Below are 27,161 nucleotides of genomic sequence, written 5' to 3'. Positions count from 1 at the left end.
CCTCCAGTGCCCGCTCCTAGAAAGCGCCTTCCAGAGCGCCCTCCAGTGCCCGCTCCTAGAAAGCACCCTCCTGTGGCCGCTCCTCGAAAATGACCGCCCTCCCACCCGCTCCACCGCTATCGTCTGGCAGCCCCTCTGCTCGCCCTCAGCCCACCATCATTGCAGTGCGAGCCCCGCGGGACTGCCATCCTCCAGCGTCGCCGTGGCTGGAGTCTCCCTTGACTCCGCCTCCAGCCTCCGAGGCCTGGACTCCGCCCTCGGCCCCTTGGCTCCACCATGGCTCCTAGCTCCCTCCTCTCCGTCATGGCCCGGCAGTCCACAAGCTCCGCCAGGCTCCCTCGTCCCTCCGGCTCCGCCTTGGTCTGGCGTCGACCATCCTGCGCCTCGGGACTCCACTCCTCTGGCTTCGCCTTGTCCCTCCGGCTCCGTCAGGCTCCTTCATCCCCTCGGCTCCACCTCAGTTCTCTGTCGCTCTGGCTCCACCACGGCCTCCCGGATCCACATCTCCGCGTCGGTCGACTGCGTCATCTGCTCCGCCTAGGACCTCCGGATCCTCCCCGTCGCCCTGGCTCATCGGCTCTCTGTCTCCGCCTCGGGCTCCTCCACCACCTGCCCCGCCGCCGTTGGTCGGCCCCCTGGAGTCGGCGGCCATTACTCCTCCATGGCTCCTCCCTCCGTCGGCTCCACCGTGGGTCGACATCATGGCTGTGGCCTGGGTCCTGCTGTGCTCCTCTTGCTCCGGGTCCCTCCTGTCTCCTCCCTCCTTCGTCGCCCCCCTGGTCTCTGTCTGCCGGCCTCCTCCCGGATATCTGTCCTCCTCCAGAACCTCCTTCCAAGTTCCCACCCATGCCTCCCTCTGTTGTTGCTACGGTGCGAGGACGCACCTTCTGGGAGGGGGCGTTATGTCAGGATTATGGGCTATTCTGTGTGTGTTTTTGCCCCTGTGACCCAGTTTCTTCCTCATGTTGATTGTTAATTTGATCCCAGGTGTGTCTCGTTCCTCCCTTATTATCCTGAGTTTAAAAGCCCTAGTCCATGCAGTTAGTGTTGGTCGGATCTACTTGTTGGATGTCTCCCTTGTTTCCCGTCGCTACTGTGAATTACTAAAGACTGTGTTATTCAAGAACTCCTCGTTTCCTCGTTCCTCGTTTGCTCCCCGAGTGAATTGTGACAAGGAGTGGAGCATATTGTGTAAAATATTTATGCATTCACCTGGCCCAAATACATTTTACAAATTCCAAAATGCATACTAAAAATAAAAAAAGTGTTATAATACAACCAGGTTCAGTCTGCAATATAGGCTACTGTAAACATAAGGAGGCCATAAGGATCCCATTTATCACTGTACATTTATATAAAATATAGCTAAATATCATTGTACATATATTAAAGACAGCGATATTTATCATTGTACATGTATTTATAACAGCTATTTATCATTGTACATATATTTAAAACAGAGCTAGTATCATTGTACATATATTTAAAACAGAGCTATTTATCGTACATATATATAATCAGAGCTATTTATCATTGTACATGTATTAACTGCAGATGTTTAAGAATGTTCAAAGTACGAATACGAAGTAGAATAATAATCAGTCAACTTCCCATTTGTTGGGTTGAATGCAAAGTAAATTGTGTACAAGTCCCACATCTCTTAAGTAAACGCAAGTTGTTCTAATGTCATCGCACTTGATTAATTTAACATCAGTTTAAATATAATTTTCCCTAACTATCCCAGAGAAAGTCGTTCCTGTTTGTCTATCTTTAACCATGTTAAACTTGGCTGTAATAACTGGATCAATAAAGGCGTAGCCTCTATCAAAACCCACATCAATAAATGATCTCACCAGTGCCATTGTGCCTTGTTCTGTTACAACTGCATGGTTAATTCTTCTTGACAGTGTTGTGCTTGCCTTTGAATGAATCCTGTTTCCATTAATTATAGCTCTGGAATAAAATGCACATTGGTGAACATCAATGTCCTGTTCTCTGAATAGAAATGCCTCCCTAGGTGTTGGCATTATTCTGTTCTGACCAATTGCGTAGCTTGAGCAAAGGCTTAACAGATAATGTACACTTTCAGAAAAGAACTCCAGAAAGCAGTTTTCATAACTTTAATTCCTCCATTCCATAAGATGGATATACACGTGGAGATGTTACTGTAGCTTCACACAGAAGGGGTACAGCATTCCTTAAGGATGACTGTAGAATCGGAATATCAGGAAACTGCTGCTGATGTTGCTCTACTGTATGCTTCTGAACATACTCCTTAGTACGCTGAGTGCGAACTGAGTGTGTCTCATGGTCCAATTCGTCTATATTTCCCTCCTCAATGTCAGCTGCTGCTTCATAAATCGCTGCTTCAGCAAACGCTGCAGTTGCTTCTTTTTGAGATTGTAGCAAGAATAGATCTGCTTCTACTTCTGCTTTTTTCCTCATCATAGCTGCTACTTTTTCAGCATAAGACACTTTAGCTCAAGCTGCTTCTGCTTTAGCTCTCGCCCGAGTCGCTGCCACACTGGCGGATGACCGACTTGATCTTTGTGATGACTTGCAGCTAGAAGCTTGTGATCTAATCTCAAAGGCTTGAGGGGTATCTTTCTCGGGGGGAGTGAATATACAGCGCTCTCTCCCACCTTCAATACCATGACTGAGGTGCCCTTGAGCAAGGCACCGAACCCCCAACTGCTCCCCGGGCGCCGCAGCATAAATGGCTGCCCACCGCTCCGGGTGTGTGTTCACGGTGTGTGTGTGTTCACTGCTGTGTGTGTGCACTTTGGATGGGTTAAATGCAGAGCACTAATTCCGAGTATGGGTCACCATACTTGGCCACGCCACGTCACTTCACTTCACTTCATCTTAACATTACAGTTCGATATTGTACATAGTTCCTTTCGTTATTTAAAGTAATGTACATGTCAAGAAATTATATTCAAATGAGATAATGTACAAACAGAAGAGAAATTAGCAGTACGCTACCAATAACGCGAATCATGTCTGTTTATAACAAAATATAACAATAATCCCGATCTACACTTTACTTTAATCTACACAACACTTAAAAAGCACTATTTAGTATAAAATTTAGCACTTACAGACATATATTTCCAAGGTTTAAACGATGGAATCAATAACCCATAGGAACTGCATGCACGTTCTTCTTGACTGCATTCACTGAGAGAAACCGAAAGTAAACGGCAAAATAAAGTGTAGTACCTTAAATGTCCTGTAGGAGGCGGAAAAGAAACACCGCTAGACATAAGAAACAGCACAGGCATTCTTACTGTAGGTGAGCCCAGAAAGATCATATTTGTCTTTTTCACACCATTTGTGGCAAGTCTGTACCCACGTAACATACGGTCAACAAAATCCTTGCTTGTTTTTTTTACACTGTTGTGGTAAACAGTAGATAAAAGTCGCGGAATACTTTGAAAAAGAGAAAAGCTATTGACTATTTGCTCTGGAACCGCCTGGGTGCCATGGAAAAGCTTTTGTAAGTTACCATTGTGGCTTTCAAAAATAAATGCACTTTGGCACCATAGTGGACCCCAGTTTCGTACCGACTGTGCTGCATGCTGTAAAATGTGCACATTAAAACTAACATGACATTTGCCATACAGTCTCAAATTGGCTGACAAAAGTTTTTAACAGGTTTTCAGCTACATCTATGTCATGACAACACATGTCATCTTTTAATAGAAAGTATGTTGCTTGGACAAGGAGTAGTAGGTGCTCTAGGTAATCACATGATAAAATGCCACTCAAGCATGGAAGACTGTAAAACAAAAGAAAATTCCTGTACTCTGAGGCCTTCCAATGTTTGCGCAACCTTACAGAGCGTGCAGGTCTTGTAATATTAACTGGTGGCTTGATTTCAAGTAGTCGTTTGTCAATTTCTCTTCCCAAATACCATCTCTCTCCATGATATTTTGAGCCAAGCCATAAAGTTGTTAATTGCCGACTGACACCCAGCAAAATGCCATGCATGTAGTCATAAGCAAATCCCAGAATTATATTGAAAAATGTTAAAAGCATTAAAGGGGATGGCCCTTTGACTCCCTTAACACATGTGCCTGTTTCGACTGCTGTTTTAACATCATCAAAATGCTGGCTGTGGGTACGTGCTCTTGCATCTCTTGTTTGCGACACATACACCCTAGTGAAACCATTTCCTTTAGCAACTATTTCTCCCTTCTGATAACACCAGTTGCATCCATATTCACCATTAAATTGCTTAGTGTTTTGGACAGAGCAGCGAGCAACCGTGTCACATACACAGACAAGATTGAACACATACATCTGTGTACTTTGTCCTCTGTGCTGTACTGTTAGACCTTCCTGCTCTAACTGAACGCACTCATCAACAAATTACCGCAAAAAGGAATTCATTTTAGGTTTAGAAGCACCAAATCACAAACAAGCCAGGAGCAGATGCCTACTTCTCATATCTGGGGGAAGTTAATTAATTACTACTTGGATTGGCCAAATGTGAAAAGGAGAGGACTTAAAAATAGGGACACCATCAACATTCCATGTCAGTCATTCTTGAGACATGGGACAAAACAGGTCCTGCAAGTGTAACTGCTATTAGGTTTAAAAATAAAAATATTTTCAATTTTAAATGTTATGTGGGATTTAATTCGACTCATTCGACTGCAGTGGGTAACAACTCACTCGGTCGTAGCCACCTCAAGTTTTACTTCAGTAGCCTACATTCCAAAGCATATCTTCCTTTTTTTTTTTTTACAGCACTACATTTAAGAAAAACATGCCGTTCTTTGTTATTTAGAACTTGAAAAAAAAAAGAAAAAAAAAATCGAGAACTGCTCCAATACATGAACAAAACATACTTTTGAGCCGATTATTACGTGGCGAAGTTGAAACGGTTTAAACGCAACATTCAATTATTAATTTGTGAATTCTATTCATTGAAGTGGTTAACAAATAACTGATTCAATGATCTGGGTTAAGCCATCTCAAGTTTTACTTCACTGCATTCCAAAGCATAATATCTTGCTTTTTCAGTCATTCTTGAGACATGGGACAAAACAGGTCCTGCAAGTGTAACTGCTATTAGGTTTAAAAATAAAAATATTTTCAATTTTAAATGTTATGTGGGATTAATAATAGAATGTATTTAACACAATTATCAACTTCAATTTAATTTTCTCATTATTATACCAAATCTATGACTCTTATTGTCCTCTCACTACATCTCAAACAGTGTGTCCACAGAGAAGGGTTCAATCATTCATATGCAATAAAATGGATAAAAAAAAAAAGTTATCATGAAAAAGAGCTTGTTTTATCAAAAGCAATACTTAATAATATCTCCTATCAAAGCAAGGTTGTTTTTTAATGACACGTGTGTTTCATAAGATTTTAAAGTTGCATCCCCACTTTGTGTCAACACCGTCAGACATTCATTAAAATGTAATAAAATCAGGGAATATCAGGGGCAGCTGTCACTCTAAAGGACCCCTTTGCCACAGTTCACCTCTGCAGAGTTCATGCATGTCAGACAGGCTCTGGTAAGTTTTATAGTTTTAGAATATTTAAAATCCTAATGTTAATATTTCCTTTGTCACAGCCATGATATGTCAACACCATCTTCCAATTTCTGAGGAAATTATTTGAAATTTTTTGATCATTTTATTCTCCTGAAGCAGGTTCTATTAGCATCTAACATTAGCAGAGAAAACAAAATGGCTACTTCATGAACTCCATTTGTTTTGTGAAAGAAATGCCTAATGTGTCAACACCGTCAGATGTCACCACCGTCAGATTTTCTGTCTGACGGTGGTGACGGGCCAATAATGGAGTTGACATTCAACCTGAAGTCATCGTATTTTTTAGGTTTTCAGATCATGTTTCATTATATTAAATATAAAATAGCATTTAATTTTTCTAATAATGTATAAACATGGGACCTTTAAGGAACATATTAAGGAACATTGCATGGTATAGGCAAATATGGTAAAGATTGTCTCGTGCTCTTTTTGTGTGTTTTAGTCCAGCATGGCTAGACAAAATCTCTCATTGGAGGAGCGTAGAAGAAGGAACAGAGAGTATCAGAAAAAGCGAAGAGAGAAAATCAGTACACAACCAGAATTAAAAGAGGAATTTCTAAGACAGGAGAGACAAAGTTGGAAACAGAGTTGAGGAAGGAAAACTAAGCCAAATCAAGGATTTGAGTAAAAGAGAACAGAGGAAAAAGAGAAAGAAATGGAAGCATAGCCAGAGAGAATCAAGAAAGCAAAGAAAGAAAGACACAAAAACCATTGGAAACACCTCCAGATAGTCCATCAATTGACTTCAATGAGACACCACAGGCGAGCAGGCAGGCTGCTGCAGGTAAAAGAGAGAGGGTCAAAACAAGGCAGAGACATTCTAGAAAAATGAAAACACTAAAGACCAAACTCAGCAAGGTCCAAAAAGAGAACAGTAACTTGAGAAAAAAAATATGGCGCATAAAACAGAAAACAACACATGAAAGCACACTATGTGAATCACCGAAAACCACCACAGAGGGAATGATGTGCGGTAGAAATACCAGCTCCCCTTCAGTAAAGAAGACTCTCCTGTTCCACAATGTTCTAATTAAAGAATTCAACAAAGGAAAACAGAGTGCAGAGACACTTCAGAAATCTCATGTAAAATCTAAGAACCTTCTCTTGTCGGGGACAATTCTTAAAAAATATCGGCTGCTATACAAAATGCTAAGGCAAAAGGAATCCAAAGTCAGAAGGCCCACTTACCTTAAAACAATCACACAAACAGTCCAAAACTTCTTTTGTAATTCTGCACGTATGACCACTGACAAAAAAGACACAATTACACGAAATAAGAAAAAGCATCAAAGAATGGTCCTCTCAGACACAATGATTTTCCTCCACAAAGAGTTCATCAAGCAACACCCAGACATTAGTCAAAGTTATTAATCTTTCTGCGCTCTTCGCCCTTTCTATGTCACAGCCCCCAAGCCATCTGATCGAAAGACCTGTCAGTGCCAATACCATGAAAATGCAAAGATGATGCTTGAGGTCTTGAGAGAACATGGGGTTATTCAGAGTAGCAAGCTTGATGATAGTTTTGAGCTTGTTTGTTGCTCTCCTCCAAGTGAAGCATGTCTCCTGCGCGTTTGTCCTCGCTGTCTTCACAAAAGCACACCGGTTGCAGCACAGCAAGAGCTGATCAATGTTGAGTGGCAGCAGTGGGAACGGGTAAAGGACCAAGAGGCAGGCGAACCTCACCACAACACTAAACTTGTGAAGCATACTGGCACCATAGCAGAACTCATACAGCTGTATGAACACCTGTTGCGCAATGAGACAACAACACGTGTGTTTGGTCAAATACAGTCCAGACAGTACAGGAAGATGATAGACAACTGTGATGAAAACAGTGTTATTGTGCATGTTGACTTCGCAGAAGCATGGAAATGCAAATATAGTTCTGAGGTACAGTCATGCCATTTTGGTCAAAACCTCCCCCAACTCAATCTGCATACTGGCATGTACTACACAAAAGATGAAAAGGCTGGCTTTTGCACTGTGTCTGAATCCAAGCGTCAGGATGCTGCCTCCATTTGGGCATACATGGATCCTATCCTCAAAACAATAAGAGACAAGTTTCCTGGTGCTCACACCATCCACTTTTGGTCTGATGGCCCAAGCAAACAATATAAAAACAAGATGAATTTCTCTCTTTTATGTGATGTCCCTTCAAGATTTGGTTTCCAAAGAGCGACTTGGAGCTTCTTTCCCACTTCACATGGCAAGGGAGCACCAGACGGCATCGGAGGGTAGCGCCATTGCGCTTCGGGCGTCCCGTGTTCGAATCCCGGCTCGTGGACCTTTTCCGATCCCATACCCACTTCGCTTCCCGTCTCATTACTATCCTATCAATAAAAGGCAAAAACGCCAAAAAAAAAAAATAATTATAAAATATAATCTACACCGCAGGCTGCATCCCAATTTACCTACATATACTATGCCTATTGTTAGTTTATCTATGGCCAGTTGTGATTCTTCATTACTAATCTTAGCAGTGGGATAGATCTTGTCTTGCGTCGTTTTTGGGTTCTCTCCATCATAAATCTGTGTGTTGTCATATGCTTCAGCATCCATCTGAAAGGAACACAAATTTGTTTCTATTTAAACATGACACCTTATTCTGTACACGTACACTATAGCCTTCAATATAGTATAGCTCAAATATAATCTACACGTTGTCGCCGATAGCCTCGTGAGCAGCACATTGACATGTAGCGCCATTGCGCTTAGGTCGTCCCGTGTTCGAGTCCCGGCTCGTGGACCTTTCCCGATCCCATCAGAATTATGAATTAATGCACATTCACATTTAGTCTAGAACTACAGTAACATCATGTTCACACAGCGCACACAACGCCTCTGCACTTCCGATTTCTCCCAATATGGGGACAGGAGACTTGTCAGTCAATAAATGGGAAAACAAAGTAACTGGCGTTACTTTTTTGAAAAAGTAACTCAGATATTTTCTTGTCAATTAAAAATGTAATGCGTTACTTTACTAGTTACTTGAAAAAAGTAATCTGATTACGTAACTCATTACCCCCAACACTGGTCCTCAGGGGTTGCCAGTTTTGTGGTCCATTTTCACATTCAGATTCTCCCTGCTACACACAGAAACAAAGTACAAGCAGTTCTAAATAGATACAATTTCATCCTAATTTTTCAATTAATATATATATACACCCGCTGCGCGTCGGGTGGTTCTTCGCCTCTACGTCGTGCATTCAAATCGTTTAATGCACAGCTAGCCGTTGATTATCCCGCTTATGCCATGGTCATTTGCCAGCATTCACATATTAAAGATATTAATAGTATTTGCGCTGCAATCTTTGACCGGAACGATAAAAATGACGGTTATTTTCATCAGTTACAACTTGTTAGATGTAGCATTCTACTCGCTTTAAATAAGACAGAGCAGACAAATATATTAAGTAGTGCAGTAAGATTACATTTATTCGAATGAATTATAGCATTTATTTGAATTAACTATTGAGAGAGAAAGAGATGCGTGTGTGAAGTAGCCTACCTGCGCCATGGTGTTACTTTCGCTACTTGGCTAGGCTAAATGGATGATTTACGCGTGTCATTTAGCTTATACGGTCATTATGGCAATTTTGATAAATGGGCAGCGTTACAAGATGAACTGGACGAACTGGAGAATATAACATCAAACGAGAAATGTAAAGAAAAACCAAACTTTCCGTACAAGCCCGATGGGTGTGAATGGGGAGAGCGCAGGTGAATTTAAAATTTTCTCCAGGTCGGACTCAGTGATACGAGGGTGAACGCTGGTGTCTTTTCCATTTTTCCTGTGTAGCGCTTTATAATTGATTTAAAGAGATATAGTTCTAAAAATCGTTCTCAATATTAAAGAATAGCATAGCTCACACCACAACTATAACGATAACGATACAAAGGAACGATATCGTTGTGATCACTTTCAAAACTATTTTTTTCTATAGGAAGCGCATTAATATAGAACATGATTAAACTGACCTGGAACTACCTGTGCAGTTAAACGAATTTAATCAACACCTGCCAGCCAATCAGAATCGAGTGTTCAGACAGACCATGGCATAAGTAAGGGATAATCAACGGCTAGCTGTGCATTAAACAATTTGAATGCACGACGTGGAGGCGAAGAACCACCCGACGCGCAGCGTAATAATATATAATATATCATATTGACCACGGTATAGTTTTGTGTTGTGCTGAGTTGGTTCCAATCCTCTTCTTCACTGTCAGATGCGTCCTCCTTGCAGTCAAAGTCATAGATAAATCCAGTCAACAGATAACCCACATTAGTAGGAATAGCTGAAATATTGTAATAGCAAACCTACTGTGGTATGATATGATTCTGTGTCAGTCTCATAGCATGGGGAACAGTTCTCATCTTCATTGTTAGATGTGTCATCCTGGTAATCCGAAACATGGAAAAGTATAACAGATAACCCACATTAAAATATAGTATATAGCAGAACAGCTGAAATTACAGCAACCTACTGTGGTATGATGTGGTGCTGTTTCAGTCTTATAGCATGAGGAACAGTTCTCCTCTCAGAGCGTGTGCTCTGTGCTCAGGTGTGTTTTGATCAGGGTTGGAGCTAAACTGTGCAGTGCAGTGGTCCTTCAGGACCAGATTTGAAGAGCCTTGCTGTATTATGATAGTAATGTAACATCTTAGAATGGTATGAGACATAAGCTGCATTTAAGCTTTGTACTTACTTGACGAACTGGATCTTGCAACCATGCTTTATATTGCTTTTTCCTAATCCTTAAAGCAACATAACATAATCCTCAGTTCCACCTCAAATCAGTAATCCAAGAAAATACAATACAATGTCCACAAGCCAGTACCTTTATTGCAATCACTCCATCTTCTTCTAGTAGTACTTGGAATTGTTCTCTTGCTTTGCAGGTACAACTTATACTCCATTGTCTTTATAGAGTTACTGACTGCAAGGTAACAATACAGTGCAAAATTAACATATTAAGACACTGCATCAGAACGAAAAGTAACAAAGATAAGAAATAACGTTACCAAGTTAAGACTTAAAAAAAACCTAAACACAAGATTTCTTAACAGGGTTAACGTTAAGTGTAATATATTACCATGGAAACATATAGCAACAATGAAGTTATAACGGTTTTTGTGTTGAAAGAGTGACTTCTGTATGAAAGATATCCCAACGTCTCCTGGTTTCTGCTTCGACGAGGAAAAAGTTTCCAACACCATTGAAATGATTAAATCTCTTTGAATCTATCTATCTATCTATCTATCTGTCTGTCTGTCTGTCTATCTGTGTATGTCGGTGTCTATCTATCTGTCCGTCCGTCCTTCCGCCCGCCTGCCTGCTTTCCTGAGAGTCTGTTTTAAATTGTAGTCCTTTTTTTTTTTGTTGCCATTTTAGACAAAATGTGTAATGGCTGTGTGTTGAGTTATTTTGAGGGGACAGCAGATTTACACTGTTATACAAGCTGTACACTCACTACTTCACATTGTAGCAAAGTGTCATTTCTTCAGTGTTGTCACATGAAAAGATATAATAAAATATTTACAAAAATGTGAGGGGTGTACTCACTTCTGTGAGATACTGTACATGGTTATAGAGGTTTTTGCTATGAATGAACGAGTTCATTTAAACATTGCTTTCTTTATTTAGAGATTATTAACAGATTTGCGGAGTTGCTGCCTAACAGCAGTGTAAACAAGCATGCTGTGCAAACCTCCCTAACAAGTGCAGCTTGCAGCGCTGCCCTTCAACCAGCCAACTCTTCACATCTTAGTTCTTCTGGACTGGACCATGTGAGAATACTATTTTTAGATTTTCTTTTCACACAATTTAATAAGTCTATTCTTTTCGTGTGTGTGTGTGTGATTTAGGAAAACATAAGTATGTTGTAAAACGCAGATTAAAAAAATATGGCCAATTCAATTTATTATTTAATGTGTATTGCACAGGTTGAAATCCACAAAAAACTAAACATTGCAAAGGATACATTCCAAGCATGTGGTAGAGGGGGCACTTCATGGTCAGCCATGATTAAGGATTTAGCCGTGGCTGTTTTCGGAAGGAGCATGTTAGCTACCCACAGCCTTTCTGGAAAAACTGTAAATGCCAACAAAGAATCGCAAGCCAAGCCCCCTTTGGACCCCACAAAAGTGGAACTTATTATAGGTATAAAGGTGTTGAAGGTTATATGCTCTCATAACAAGTATCTGACACTAAAGTTTATTTACATTTCTCTTTCAGACACTGTTCAGAAGACATTTCCAGCAACTCCACGAAAATTTCTTCGGGCTGCTTTACGAGAAAAAAATTAATGATGAACATAAACTCCTTAGCAGGTTTTACATTCTAATTTATTTTTTATATTTTAAGTGTTATTCATTACACATTTTGTTTCACATATTAACTAATCTGCAAGATGATCATTTAAAGTTCTTATAATTACAGTACCTTATATTTCAGCGTTTATAGTGTATACTCATATTTCTCAGGCAACATAAGAAGGACACTGTTATGCTGCAACACTGAGTGGTGAAGCACATAAGAGGTGAAGGCAAATTCACTGTAACATATGCATGTAATTATATTTATACATATTTTATTAGCTAAGTTAAGGCAAAAATGTCTCTCTCTTTTTTTCCAGAGTTATTGGTTTCTGCAGAATGATGGGCCACGTTCTGTTCAGAGTGTTCAGTTTCTTCACACTTGTCTCATTTAACCTTAAGCTCTTTTGACTAATAAATAATTAATAATTAACATGATCGGAAGTGGTTTTTGTATTTTTTGTTGGTATTTAAATTTGAGACACATAACATTGCTTTTAAAAAGAGTTTTGTCATACAGGAGGCCGTGAATATCCCTTCAGCAGCCCAACAGGATGAGTATAAATAATAGTTCATTAGGATTCCTGCAGAAGTCCTATATGAACTGAACACTACTGCTTTAGGTTTTCTGTAGGATTCCTGCATATTTCCTATAGAATTCTGTAGGATTCCTGCATGTTTCCTGTCGGATTCCTGCAGGAGTCCTGCATGGTTCCTGTAGGATTCCTGAAGAAGTCTTGCATGTTTCCTGTAGGATTCCTGCATGTTTCCTGTAGGATTCCTGCATGTTTCCTGTAAGATTCTGTAGGATTCCTGGAGGAGTCCTGCATGGTTCCTGTAGGATTCCTGAAGGAGTCTTGCATGTTTCCTGTAGGATTCTGTAGGATTCCTGCATGTTTCCTGCAGTAGTCCTGCATGTTTCCTGTAGGGTTCCTGCATGTTTCCTGTAAGATTCCTGCAGGAGTCCTGCATGTTTCCTGTAGGATTCCTGCATGTTTCCTGTAAGATTCTGTAGGATTCCTGCAGGAGTCCTGCATGTTTCCTGTAGGATTCCTGAAGGAGTCCTACAGGAAAATGGTCACGAAAATCCTGTGGGATCCTGTAGGAATGTGCAGGTTTGTGGTGTGTAGGTTTTCCTGGTATTCCTGGTATAGGTATTTTTTTTGTAAGGGAAGAATCGCAGACAGCTCTGTCTGGTCCGCAAGCTACGTTTCACAACAAAACACACGCTCATTGGCTGTAGGTCATCGCCGATGTAGTTTTCAGTCAGAAATCATTGCACACTGCGTGATTGTGAATCGCCGACATCTCCAGATATTTAGCATGCCAAATATTTTGCGGGCGTCGGCGACGTGTCGGTGATTCCCTCAGTTCACGTCTTTGATAATTCACACTGCGTGATTGTCACGCGCGTGAACGAGCACCGATTTGCCTCCGATTTCGGGCATTTGTTGACGATTTCGCAAAACCTGTCAGCGAGTGAAAAATCGGGCTAAAATCGTGCAGTGTGAACTCGGCATTAAGAACAAGTGGTGCTGTGACAGCTGTCACTACTCGATCCGTACCGGAAACACGACTTGTACTGCGCATGCACGGAAATGCGTCTACTTCCTGTCTGTATGACTAAACAATTTACGGCAATTTCGGGTAGTTATAATCATTTCTAACAGTTTGTATTAAACCAGCATCACAACAAAACAACAGAGAGCGGAGTGAAACTGAACTTCTTCCTCTGAGGTTTAATGGTGTTTGGCAAACAAGCGTCTGTGTTTTAGCGCCACCCGCTGGACTGGAGTGAGAAGAGGGAAAATAATAAGGGGGGATGTCACTACTCGATCCGTACCGGAAACACGATTTGTACTGCGCATGCGCGGAAATGCGTCTACTTCCTGTCTGTATGACGAAACAATTTACGGCAATTTTGGGTAGTTATAATAATACTGTTGTTATAATACTAATAATGATGTAATGTTTTCATGTGTTGACACTACCCGATCCGTACCGGAAATAGTCCTTTACTAGTGATTCTCTTGATATAAATACACTTTTTTTTTAAATAAAATGTATCAATTAAATTTGCACAAATTAAATCAATTCAGTAAAATTAAATAAAAGAAGAAAAAAAATAGTTTACATTTGCTAGACTCTATTTGGGTAATACAGATGTGTATATAAGTGTGTTTTACATTTAATTATTAATTTTCTAAAGATATGTTTTACTTATTTCAGCATACTTTAACAAATGTCTGCATCTAAGAAACACAAAAATATTTTTTTTCAAATTATTTATTCATAAATGAATTAATTCATTCATTCCCTCCCTCCCTCCCTCGTCTACTACAATTGCTGATTGAGGAACATGACATTGACCTTCAGGCCTTGTTTATCAACACAGTATGACAAAAATGTTTCCATGTCATCTTGAGACGGAAATATGAACAAAAAGTCATCCTTTGCTTCAGGGAATTCACTCCCCAGGGCCTTCCTGAGTGCATTTTGTTGACTTTCACTGTTCATCTGCAGAAAAGCAGGCTCTGTCACCGCTCCACGGAATAAGTCTCTGTGATTGTGTACCCAGTACCAAGCTGTATGAAGGTCTCTCACAATGGTAGGCTGTTGCACCTGAATATACAAATATATAATGGCACAAACAAATTTAACTATTTATCCAACTTGCATGCAACTCCGTGATATATGACCACTAAAATCATTTACCTTATCAGTGTCCTCTTCAGCCACAACTCTTCTGCTGGGTGACTGTTTAGTGCTGGTGGATTTTGACACCCTAAAGACAGGCTCAAGGGTTCCCTGAAGGAGTTGGGATGCTTCTTCTGTCCAGTGTGCAAATCTCTGTCCATGCCTTTGTAAAATATGTAAATGTATATGCACTCTATTTGTATAAGACTTTTCTAGTATCACTTTGCCAACAGTGACTTAATACAGCCGAGATACTGAAATTGTATCTGTAGAGTCTGTCATACCCTTCAAGGCAAAACCTCTCCATCAACTGAATGCACCACCACTGACGAATCAATGGCACCTCCTCCTAAAAGAGTGCAAAACAAAAACAAAAACAAACATAAAAAGCCACATAAAAGTAGTTTGGTATATTTTTGTGGAAATATAGCTTACCTCTGTGAATGTTAGTGGGCATGATGTACAGGTGCTGAGAGCATACTGTGAAATACAAATAACACTGTAAGACTTTGATTTTATTATTTAACAGCTTTGACAAATGAAACATTCTTACCATCAGCATGTAGATAGATGCCACAGGAATTCCCTGTACACTGTTGAGGAAAACCCTGGAAAAGGAAATGTGCATCCACAGTTACTTTTAAAAACAAATGCTGGCTTGTTTAAACATGTATACATATATATCCTAATCCTTTTAGGATCATTTCGACCCCGGAAATGATTTTAGTTTATTTTTTAAAACCAAGCATTGATCATTATGGTATGAGACTTTATGACTTTTGTCGGACTTGAATTGGGAACAAGTTCACAAAAAAATGTGGATACGCAGTTTCTGTGGTTGTAATTTAAAAAAAAAAACAAGAAGTTACAAATCCTTCCCTCACGGGTCAATTTGACTGGATAGGAATGAATGAAGTTTCCGAAAAACTTTTTTTTAACTACATTAGATTTTTTTTTTTAAATACATATATGTGACCCTGCAGCACAAAAGCAGTCATAAGTAGCGCAGGTATATTTGTAGCAATAGCCAACAATACATTGTATGGGTCAAATTGATAGATTTTTTATTATTGCAGACACCTCAGCTGCCGTCTTAGATTGCATAGGTTCCGCAATCACCCACTTGGTGTACAGGTCAGTCATGGTAAGGACATACTTGTTGTTGTGTGCAGTTTCTGGCAGTGGTCCAATCAAATCCAAACCAAGCACCTCCCAAGGTTCTTTTACCTGCATGGCACAAAATTAGCATCAAATGCTGGTAAAACTGTACAGATCCGTACCGGAAACACGATTTGTACTGCGCATGCGCGGAAATGCGTCTACTTCCTGTCTGTATGACGAAACAATTTACGGCAATTTTGGGTAGTTATAATAATACTGTTGTTATAATACTAATAATAATGTAATGTTTTCATGTGTTGACACTACCCGATCCGTACCGGAAGTAGTCCTTTACTAGTGATTCTCTTGATATAAATACACCTTTTTTTAATATAAATTACATCGATTAAATGTGCACAAATTAAATAAATTCAGTAAAATTAAATAAAAGAAAAAAAAATAGTTTACATTTGCTAGACTCTATTTGGGTAATACAGATGAGTATATAAGTGTGTGTTTTACATTTAATTATTAATTTTCTAAAGATATGTTTTACTTCAGCATACTTTAACAAATGTCTGCATCTAAGAAACACAAAAATATTTTTTTTCAAATTATTTATTCATGAATGAATTCATTCATTCATTCCCTCCCTCCCTCATCTACTACAACTGCTGATTGAGGAACATGGCATTGACCTTCAGGCCTTGTTTATCAACACAGTATGACAAAAATGTTTCCATGTCATCTTGAGACGGAAATATGAACAAAAAGTCATCCTTTGCTTCAGGGAATTCACTCCCCAGGGCCTTCCTGAGTGCATTTTGTTGACTTTCACTGTTCATCTGCAGAAAAGCAGGCTCTGTCACCTCTCCATGGAATAAGTCTCTGTGATTGTTTACCCAGTACCAAGCTGTATGAAGGTCTCTCACAATGCTAGGCTGTTGCACCTGAATATACAAATATATAATGGCACAAACAAATTAAACTATTTATCCAACTTGCATGCAACTCCGTGATATATGACCACTAAAATAATTTACCTTATCAGTGTCCTCTTCAACCCCAACTCTTCTGCTGGGTGACTGTTTGGTGGTGGTGGATTTTGACACCCTAAAGACAGGCTCAAGGGTTCCCTGAAGGAGTTGGGATGCTTCTTCTGTCCAGTGTGCAAATCTCTGTCCATGCCTTTGTAAAATATGTAAATGTATATGCACTCTATTTGTATAAGACTTTTCTAGTATCACTTTGCCAACAGTGACTTAATACAGCCGAGATACTGAAATTGTATCTGTAGAGTCTGTCACAAGGCAAAAGGCAAAACCTCTCCATCAACTGAATGCACCACCACTGACGAATCAATGGCACCTCCTCAGTGCAAAACGCAAAACAAAAATAAAAACAAACAAAAAAAGCCACATAAAAGTAGTTTGGTGTATTTTTGTAGAAATATAGCTTACCTCTGTGAATGTTAGTGGGCATGATGTACAGGTGCTGAGAGCATACTGTGAAATACAAATAACACTGTAAGACTTTGATTTTATTATTTAACAGCTTTGACAAATGAAACATTCTTACCATCAGCATGTAGATGCCACAGGAATTCCCTGTACACTGTTGAGGAAAACACTGGAAAAGGAAATGTGCATCCACAGTTAGATTTAAAAACAACTGCTGGCTTGTTTAAACATGTCTACATACATATCCTAATCCTTTTAGGATCATTTCGACCCGAAAATGATTTTAGTTTATTTTTTAAAACCAAGCATTGATCATTATGGTATGAGACTTTATGACTTTTGTCAGACTTGAATTGGGAAAAAATGTGGATATGCAGTTTCTGTGGTTGTACATTAGATTTTTTTTTTAAATACATATATGTGACCCTGGAGCACAAAAGCAGTCCTAAGTAGCACAGGTATATTTGTAGCAATAGCCAACAATACATTGTATGGGTCAAACTGATCGATTTTTCTTTTATGCCAAAAATCATTAGGATAAGTAGTAAAGATCGTGTTCCATGAAGATATTTTGTAAAATGATAAATTTTTCTTTTATACCAAAAATCATGAGGATATTAAGCAGAGATCATGTTCCATGAAGATTTCCTACCGTAAATATATCAAAACTTAATTTTTGATTAGTAATATGCATTCCTAAGAACTTCATTTGGACAACTTTAAAGGTGATTTTTTAAAATTTATTTATTTATTTTTTATTTTTTTGCACGCGCAAATTATGTATAAATCTCAATTTCAAAAATTGACCCTTATGACTGTTTTTCCAATGAGTTTATAGCATATTTATAATTTTAAATATATATTTTATATTACATATTTATGAAACTGTATGAATATACATATGTTGATTAAAATTCAGTTTGAAAAGTTAAAAACTTTTTTTCTGCAAAATATTTTTTTTTTGTTTAAATGTATCTGACTGCATAAAAAAAAGCAAATTCGAGCTTCAGATTGGACTAAGTTTATGTTTCACTTGTTTTGCTCAATTAAGAATCTCCATAGGATCCTATAGGCCCCTCTAGAGGCAGTACCATAAAATGCTATTTTGTCTTTTTTTTTTTCTTCACAAGATGGAAAGAGTTTAAATTACACAATTCCATAATTTTAAACATACCTCAAGGTCTCTTCCTGTTTTTTCAGTCCAGGATCCTGGGACAATAAAGGTTGCAATGTGTCTGGCATTCCAAAGAAAAGACAAAATACATAATGTGTAATTACATGATGAGTTCTGTAGCCTGAGAACGAGACTCTGATGAACTTGAAGCCTAAGAACAAGGCTCTTATACGAACTTGAAGCCTGAGAACAAGGCTCCTTTTGGAAATTGGAACCAAATAACACGCCTGGAACAAGGCCAGTAAATTAATTATCTTTAGTCTCAACCTAAATATGGTTCTGTAGGTCTCATCTCCAAAACCATCAGGGCGAAGAGAATCAAGAAAAAGTATCTCCCTCTTAGCTACAAACAAAACCTGCAATCAATGGGTATTGTGTTAATATCCACGAAAATCGAACTCACTAACCCTACCTGTTGAATTTGGAAATATTACAACTAGAAAGATTAACAGAAACTTAACACAGAGCAGATAGTGATCAGATCACATTTTTGTCTTTCCGGGTGGGAACAGCATAGAGGTCCACAATGTGAAAATTTTTTCCCTTATGGAAAGAACATAAGTTATTAAACATGCATACATCCAAATGAATACTTCTAAAAGAAGGTAGTATAAAGTACATGTCTTCGTGTAGCTTCTTCCACAATCTTGAGGCAGGCATTTCCGATCTGAAATGTATTGCAGAACGATTACATCCTTGTGAAAGCTGCTATGTGTAACATTATGCATTATCTAGGAATTTGTTTTTTTGTGCAGTAAATTAAGACACTAAACATACGCACATTAGATTCCATGCACTGGCTTAAACCCAGGCTCCAGAAGTCTTCTCGTGTGAGGCACATTTGGCCTTGCTTTATGATCAGTTCTTCTGATGGCCGATTTTTGTCCAACACATACTTTAACTAAAAATAAAGAATGTTTTAACAGATTAAGTAATGGTTATCATTTAAATATGCAAGTGTCACTAAATAAACAATACTCACCAGTTCATCTTGAATAGGGTCCAAGACCTTCTCCCACCTTGCACCTGAACAAGCATATGGATGCTCTACCTGCCATTTGAATGTTGAGTAGCAGTGGTCCTGGAGAAACATCCTCTCAGTTGGTCCATCTGATGATATACAAATACGTAATTATTTATATAATAAAAAAAACAAATAACGTATAATAAATAATGACAGCAGCATTATCTTACAGCTTCATGTTATTTAATAACACTTAACAACATAATTTTATATGCTGATCGTGGTAATCCCAGAAGAGTACCTAGACACGTAATTGTACATTTAAATGCTAACAAGTACACACTATCTGTCACGGTTTATGGGCTCACTGACTCATTCTTGCTCTCTGTGTGTGTGTGGGTGGGTGTGACACTATCATAACTGTTTAGACTAACGTTGGCTTGCTAGTGATGTTATCTCATAAACAACATTGTAATGGTATTCTTGATACTTGATAACTTACCTTCATAGACATGAATACATGTTTTAAACGCTTATAATATTTTAAAGCCTTTATTATTTCTCAACTCTTCAGCTGTGCAGAGAAATTCACTTGAAAGATTCACTTTTTAATCATGATGATGACATGGAACAAAAGTGCCCAAAATGACATGAAATTAGCATTATAACCAGTAGATGGCAGCAGAGGATCACCCATTAGCTCAGTTGCCATTTCAACTCCCTAGTTTTGTTCACTTCTTGTTTTTGAATTTATTAATATAATTTTTAGTACTTTTACTGTACTGAAGTATAGCAAGTGCAGGAAGTCACAAAGTCTCATGTTATTTAAAAAATAAATAAGACACCAATAACCTAGAAGGATACTTTATTTAAATACGTAACTAGTTAAGGACAAATTAACTCAGTTCATTATTAATGGTATAACAATTAAATACTACAAAACTACATTTTTAAAGTTTTATCTTTAACTGTAGAAGCTGCTCAATATATTCAGCCAACACAGACTTGTTGCAAGCTGAAGTTTTGTTACTCTGAATTTACTCTGAATCACTTAATGCTGTTTTGACATCGGCTTCGCAGATGTTTTGTTCCATCCATCGCTACAGTTACAGCCACTGTCAATCATAGTAATGACTCGCGCAACAATCTAGCCGACTACCTTGTGTAATTATTTACTCTCGCTTTTGTCGTTCCTGAAACCGTATACGTGAGCGTTTGGTCCTCTCATACAAACAAAAATGTTCTTCAGATTGTTAATGGATTATGTAGAGAAACCGAGCAAAGGGCACTCCCCTTAAAGCACAGCTGAGTTTGACAGTTCACTGGAAATGACTGAGCTGGCTTATCTAAAACCAGGAAGTAACTGTACATATAGTCCATTAGTAACAACAGGAATTACAAACAAATATCCAGTATTTCTCAATCTAGCATTTAATTTCAAACTGTTTTATACAGAGTTTATCAAACACTCTTACTTTTCAATCTGTAGTATGTCACATTGACACATTGACCCTCTGACAAGCTGACCCTTTGACGATAGTGGCCACCCCTTTGGAAGAGATGCTGGCCACAGTATATGGTCCTTGGTGCTGACTTGTAAATGTGTCTCCTGTCCGTCGTTTCTTGGGGTCCCGTGAGAGCAGAACACCATCACCGGCCTGAACTGAACATACTCGCACAAACTTGCACTTGCGATTTTGGAATGACTTCTGTTGCATGCTCTGTGCTCTCTCTATGTTGTGAAGAACCTACAAAAACAAACAGTACCCAAAATTAAAACTCATTGAAAAATCCAGAATCCTCTGGTCTCTTGATCAATGGAGTTTCAGTCAGGCCAAAATAGAACAATAAGGAACAAGGGTTAATCATTACAATGTAACAGAGTGAGGGAGAGTGGCTTCACGTGAAGATTCAATTGCTTTTATAACTAAAGAGAGATAAAGCAGAATCACAGCAAAAAAAAATAAAAAATCATAGGATCAGCCTATGCCTAGGTCTAATTCTGATTTTTCCTTTATTATTCAAATACATAACGTTTCATTGAGAAGTTTCATCTTATTGACTCTGGTGTCGATGTCATCTTCTGGGTCAGCAACTTCAAAATCATCTCCCATGGGACAGGCATTCATGACCTCTGGCAGACGTGGATGTCGATGGAAGAGGAGGAAGTAGGGACTGTGTCTAGTGGAGTACTGATCACATAAGGAAGCTTCCCATTAACTATTAAGTTTGTATTTATCTATAAGTTTGAAAAACTCCACCCTTGACATTAAATAGTAAATAAATTCACCAATTCAGTTTTACCATTGACAACTAACCGTAGATATTATAAATATAATAAGTAAGACAAAACCTGGCTGGCTGGCAGAGCAAATAAAAATTTGACCCACTGGCCCAATCATCAGATGCAGTGTATTCTGCATTCTTCTTGTCATTGTGCATTTTGAGATAGCACTGTAATCAGAGCCTTTAAACCATGAAAATAATTATTCTCATCATTTTTTTAAGTATTGATTGTCATCTGATTGCTGTAAGTGACCAATCTAAGAGTCATCCTTCATCTCTGATTTGCCATGTTCATAACACAGTGTTATACATACATACAGTATTGACAAAATTACCAATAAGAAATTATATAAGAAAATAAAAAAAAGATTAAGAAGGGGAAAAAAAAAAGTATTTTAATTTGTACAGAAATATGCAGTATCTGACTCATATTCAGTCATGTTTTGTCTTTTTCTCTCTTTTGCTTTTGTTTCAACAGCAGCTAAAAAAAACTCCAAAGGTTCTTCTAAGAGCCATTCAACCGCTGAACGTCTTTAGCTATGTAAGTATATTTTTGACCGACTGTCAGACACTCAGTATTTGGGTTTAGATCAGTTAAAGCTACGTGATGCAGTGAGTTTCAGTCTTCATGCAGCCATGTCTTAAGATATTTAAGAGATAGTTCTTTAAAAAAAAAAAACTTGCATTCTGCATCTCTGATTTGCCATGTTAATACTGATCAATCAATAATTATTGATGAACAATGAATACTTTTTTATTCGTACAACGGGATAAGAGGTGTTTCGGCTACACCCCCTCTGGTCTAGTGCCCTAGGCACGTGCCCAGTAGGCCCGTTAACCCGTCTCTGGATATTACAATAGTCAGTCATGTCTCATTTTCTCTCTTTTCATTGTCTGCAAACAGATCATTGGCATCCTTATCTGTAAGATGTTTTAAGGTACATTCTTAGTGTTGCATGAATGTTTACATGAGGCATTTATATAGCACTACTATTGTAGACCCAAATCGCTTTACAATCATATCAGGGGATTTCATTTTAAATTTTATTTTAGATATTCATGTTAGCTTAATCTGCATGAATAATTCAACATTTGCTAAGGACTGTACTGTGGTGTTGTGCTTAACTGTTAGTAATATATTCTTTTTAGATTTTGGATCATCCTCCACTGACTTCTCCACTTTGTTTTGTTTTTTCTTGCCATCCTTTTTCAAGGTAAGTAATATTTTTAGTGTCACTTAAAGGTGTTCCCAGTGATGCATTTTAGTATTACTATTATTATTTATGTTGTGCTCACAATCATCCTGGACTTATCGGGAATATTTACATTTGGTCACTTCATGTGTTTTTAGTAATGGGATAGCTATCCAAATATAGGCTGTTTTTTTTACCTTCATTTTCCAATTCAAATCCAAACCCACCAAGTACATGTACGATGTTCTGTTGCAAAGGTAGAGCTTGTTCACGTTGCTGTAAATGGTAGCTAGGGTGTGGCTACACAGTTACCATGGTGATACTTCAAGGTTGCTGACAGTTTGAGTGAAAAGAGCCCACCCACATCTCTCTACAATGTACTGGTGCCAAGATATGTCTTTCAGTTTACTATATGGATGCTAAGGTGCTGTAAATGGTTGCCAAGGCATGTCTAGGAACTACGATACGAGTTATCTACGATATTTAAAGACTACTTCACAGTCTGAGTCAAAACCCACCCCCTTTCTCTCAACAATGTTCTAATCCAGAGATGATGGAGTGCTACAGGATAACTGAATGGCAGTTTTTTCAGGAAGATTACAGGGATGACACTGAGGGTTTCACTCAGTGTATAACCAGTTACATCAGGTTCTGTGAAGAGAGTGTTGAAGGTTTACTGTGTTCAATAGCAACACGCCTTGGATCAACAGGGTGGCAGCATGGATGTTAAGAAGGGTGCACAGAAGGAGTGGAGAAAACAGCTTAGGAGAGCTAAGGAGTGCCATAAGGAATAGCAGAGGGGACAAAGGGACAAATTAAACCAGTTTTTCAACAGATCTGACCTGCAACACAGGTCAACCCTGTGATGGTTATCCTCTCCCCTGTAGGTCTCCCTCACCAACTAATAACTAGCTAACAGTTCATCTGTTAAAGAATTATATTACAACACCTCCCACACCCAGGAAGATTGTATTATCAACACTATCACTCTCTTCCCATATCTCTACTTCCACCAAACCCTTAATGACCCTCGACAAAATGATTGATCAGCAGAGATGGCAGCTCACTAAGATTCAAATTAATAAGGCCAGATGACAACATCAACTTGCTGATGCTTAAATGTGTACGGACCAGTTGGCAGGATTGTTTCAACATCCTTTTTTTCCCTTTGAAACTGAAAGTGGCATCTAAAATCTGGAATACATTCTGTATTGTCCCCATGCCCAAGAAAAGATGCCTCGGTGGGCACTCAACAGCTTCAGGCCTGTGGCTGAAACATCACATGTAATGAAGATCTTTGAGAGGCAGGTCCTGCAACATCTTAGGCCCCTGGTATGCAACTATCGAGATCTCTAGCAGTTTGTGTATCAGGTTGATATCAGTCTGGAAGATGTTATTATTTACATGCTTCACAGGGCTTATACACATTTGGATAAATACCTCATATTTCGATTTTTTTTTTTTATTTCCTAATGCCTCTCTATTTGTTGTGTCAAGCTAAATTTTTCCTACGTGGATTAATAAAGATAAATCTAACCATCTAAGCATTGCTTATCAGTGTAGCTACAGAGCTACTGTCACATCAGCTCTTGCTATGGTCAACAACAGCTGTAGTGATGTTACATTTTATAGTGATGCGAACTTATTTTCATGCTGGCATTGAACATGGTCTGTTGTCTCACTTCACAACATTAGTTCATCCAATGTGGTCTGAGTCAGTGTCCCTGCAAGTCAATATAGATGGCCTTCCTCTATACAAGAGCTCAAACTCTCAATTCTGGCCTATTTTAGGCCTAGTAGAAAACCACAAAGATGGGGTCCAGACAAACAATTTGCCATTTGTCATTGGGATATTTTTTGGGGAGAGGAAACCAACCAGTCTTGATTTCTTACAAGACTTTATTGAGGAAATGCAGCATCTCGAAAAAGAAGGTGTCTTTTGTGAAGACAGACATATTAAAGTCCAGATATCTGACATCGTTTGCGACGCACCAGCAAGGGCCTTCATCAGACATTCTAAAGGTCACAATGGTTACTACGGATGTGACAAATGTACTCAAAAGGGAGTTTACAAGAATAACCGGATGACCTTCCCAGAAACAACAGCCCATCTGAGGACCAATCATGACAATTTTGATTATTTTACTGAGGACTCACACTACATTGGGAAAACACCTTTAGAATCACTGTCCATTGGTTTGGTGACATCATTTCCTCTTGACTACATGCACCTTGTGTGTCTGGGAGTTACACGCAAACTGATATCTCTGTGGCAGAAAGGGCCACTGAAGACTCGTTTAGGTCCAACGTTTGTCCGAAATGTTTCTTCACAACTGATAGAGCTACATCTTCACACTCCATTAGAAATTAACAGAAAACCGAGATCTCTACTTGAGTCAGACCGCTGGATAGCTACTGAATTCCGTACATTTCTCTTGTACACTGCACCTGTCTGTTTTTTTTTTGTTCAAAGTTTTTTTATTAATATTTTACATAATATAAAAAAAAAAAAAAAAAAAAAAAAAAAAAAAGAATGACAAGAGAATAAATGACATCAAAATTAAGCAGAAAATATTACATTTGGATCCATCTGCTCTATGTATGTCAGCACTGGCTGCCAAATAGAGAAAAAAGTTTGACTGCAGCCTTTAAAGGAGTATCGAATGTTCTCTAATGCAAGGTGGTACATAAGATCCCTAATCCATTGACTAAAAGTAGGTGGAGATTTGTCCTTCCACTTACGCAATATAAGACGTCTGGCTATTAAAGTTGAAAAAGAAATCATGTTTTTTGTATTATTATCTAAACAAAGTTCTGTAGTTAAACCAAATATTGCAAGAATAGGAGAAGGATCAATAGATAAATACAGGACTTCTGAAAGAAAATTAAATATTAATTACCAAAAATTAACAAGCTTAGAACATGACCAAAACATGTGCGTATAATTAGCTATCTCAACTCTACACCTGTCACACAAAGAATTTATATTTGGTGAAAATTTTGCTAGTTTTGCTTTTGTCCAGTGTAGGCGGTGAACCACTTTAAACTGAATAATTGTATGTCGTAGACAAATTGAAGTTGAATGAATCTTATTTATAATATCCTGCCATGTTTCCTCTGGGAAAAGCAAATCAAGTTCACTTTCCCATTGTTGCTTTGATTTTGTTAAGGATGTTAAATTTTGTGAAGAAATCAGAGAATATATCAAACCTATATTATTTTTGGAGAGTGGGTTGATTTTTAGAATTGTATCAAGTAGTGATTCTGTAGGTAGAACTGGAAAATCATCTCAGGTTACTTGTGTAACCATGGTTCCCTGAGTAGGGAACGAGACACTGCGTCCTCTAGGGGGCGCTATGGGGAACACCTCGTCGTGAGGCCAACGAGTTGGTGTTTTTTCAATGTATGCTTCAGACACGGGTCACGACGAGGTGTTCCCCATAGCGCCCCCTAGAGGACGCAGTTCGAAGTTCCCATGAAAGGGAACCAGAGTGTTAGATATCATAAAGCTGCGAATCTGTAAATATCTAAAGAAATGTGTTTGTGGAATATTATATTTTGCTCTTATTTGAGAAAATGACATAAAGCTACAATTACTATATAGATCCTTCAGTGTGACAAGTCCTTTCTCTACCCAGCAATTAAAAGCAGCATCTATAATCGAAGGAGGAAACATATGATTTCTCATGATAGGAGCTTGCATTGAGAGATCAGTAAGCGAAAAGGCTCGTCTAAACTGATTCCATATTTTAAGAGATGTTCTAACAATTGGATTTAGAGAATATCTAGACACTGGGTCAGAAAGAGGAATCTTTGTACAAAGTAAAGCAGATAATGCAGATTTACAAGAAGCTTTTTCAAACAACAGCCATGCTGGACTGTCAGAAGAGTTAACCCAGTACAACATAAATTTAATATTAGAAGCCCAATAGTATTGTTGACAATTCGGAAGAGACAGTCCACTACAAGAACGATGTCTTTGCAGTATATTTTTACGCATCCGAGGTGTTTTCCTATTCCAGATAAAATCAGATATAAGGGTGTCTATGTTCATAAAAAAAAGATTTTGTTAAAAAAATAGGGAGACTTTGGAACAAAAACAAAAACCTAGGCAGCATATTCATTTTGACGGTGTTAATTCTACCTCCTAAAGATAATGGGCCTCATTTATCGATCTAACGTAGAAACGAGCGCAGATCCGTGCGCACAAATCAACTTACGACAGAGTTCACGTGTGATTCATGAAACATTCGTATGCCGCCAATCTCATCGTACGAATGATCGCACGTTGATAAATGTGGCAGCAGAAAACAATTGTCATTTGCATAGCACGCCCCTAAAAACACCCTGGTTTAGAAGCCTCGCCCCTAGAGTTTACGACACGGAGAAATTAA

At 38.6% G+C, this 27,161-nt stretch overlaps 1 protein-coding gene and 2 long non-coding RNA genes across 3 annotated transcripts; all 3 read right to left on the bottom strand.

Annotated features, from left to right (window-relative positions):
- Positions 1–14,206: 14,206 nt before the first annotated feature.
- On the bottom strand, positions 14,207–18,393 carry LOC107685400 (uncharacterized). Its single transcript, XM_016481975.1, has 6 exons — positions 18,325–18,393; positions 15,143–15,197; positions 15,025–15,069; positions 14,874–14,938; positions 14,608–14,752; positions 14,207–14,514 (listed from the first exon to the last, which is right to left on the bottom strand). Exons 1-6 carry the CDS (start codon positions 18,390–18,392, stop codon positions 14,230–14,232), a joined length of 663 nt encoding a protein of 220 aa, XP_016337461.1. The 5' UTR covers position 18,393; the 3' UTR covers positions 14,207–14,229.
- On the bottom strand, positions 16,293–16,990 carry LOC107685402 (uncharacterized). The gene is made up of 2 exons (XR_001633948.1): positions 16,734–16,990; positions 16,293–16,640 (listed from the first exon to the last, which is right to left on the bottom strand). It is a non-coding gene; the product is annotated as an uncharacterized LOC107685402 (long non-coding RNA).
- A 430-nt stretch (positions 18,394–18,823) lies between the features above and the next one.
- On the bottom strand, positions 18,824–21,031 carry LOC107685404 (uncharacterized). Its single transcript, XR_001633950.1, has 5 exons — positions 20,764–21,031; positions 19,307–19,434; positions 19,106–19,225; positions 18,944–18,991; positions 18,824–18,867 (listed from the first exon to the last, which is right to left on the bottom strand). It is a non-coding gene; the product is annotated as an uncharacterized LOC107685404 (long non-coding RNA).
- Positions 21,032–27,161: the final 6,130 nt, after the last annotated feature.

This window comes from Sinocyclocheilus anshuiensis, unplaced genomic scaffold (assembly GCF_001515605.1).
Source record: "Sinocyclocheilus anshuiensis isolate Anshui unplaced genomic scaffold, SAMN03320099.WGS_v1.1 scaffold982, whole genome shotgun sequence".
In the NCBI taxonomy this organism is placed as follows: domain Eukaryota; kingdom Metazoa; phylum Chordata; class Actinopteri; order Cypriniformes; family Cyprinidae; genus Sinocyclocheilus; species Sinocyclocheilus anshuiensis.
Note: the sequence above shows the minus strand (reverse complement) of the source record. Positions and strands in the feature narration are given on the sequence as shown.

Excerpts from the sequence above, each read along its gene's own strand:
- LOC107685400 (XM_016481975.1), bottom strand. The coding sequence starts at position 18,392 with ATGCCAGACACATTGCAACCTTTATTGTCCCAGGATCCTGGACTGAAA. Across the intron at positions 15,070-15,142 it reads CATCTATCTACATGCTGATG|TATGCTCTCAGCACCTGTAC; the intron begins GTAAGAATGTTT and ends TGTATTTCACAG. Across the intron at positions 14,939-15,024 it reads GCCCACTAACATTCACAGAG|GAGGAGGTGCCATTGATTCG; the intron begins GTAAGCTATATT and ends GCACTCTTTTAG.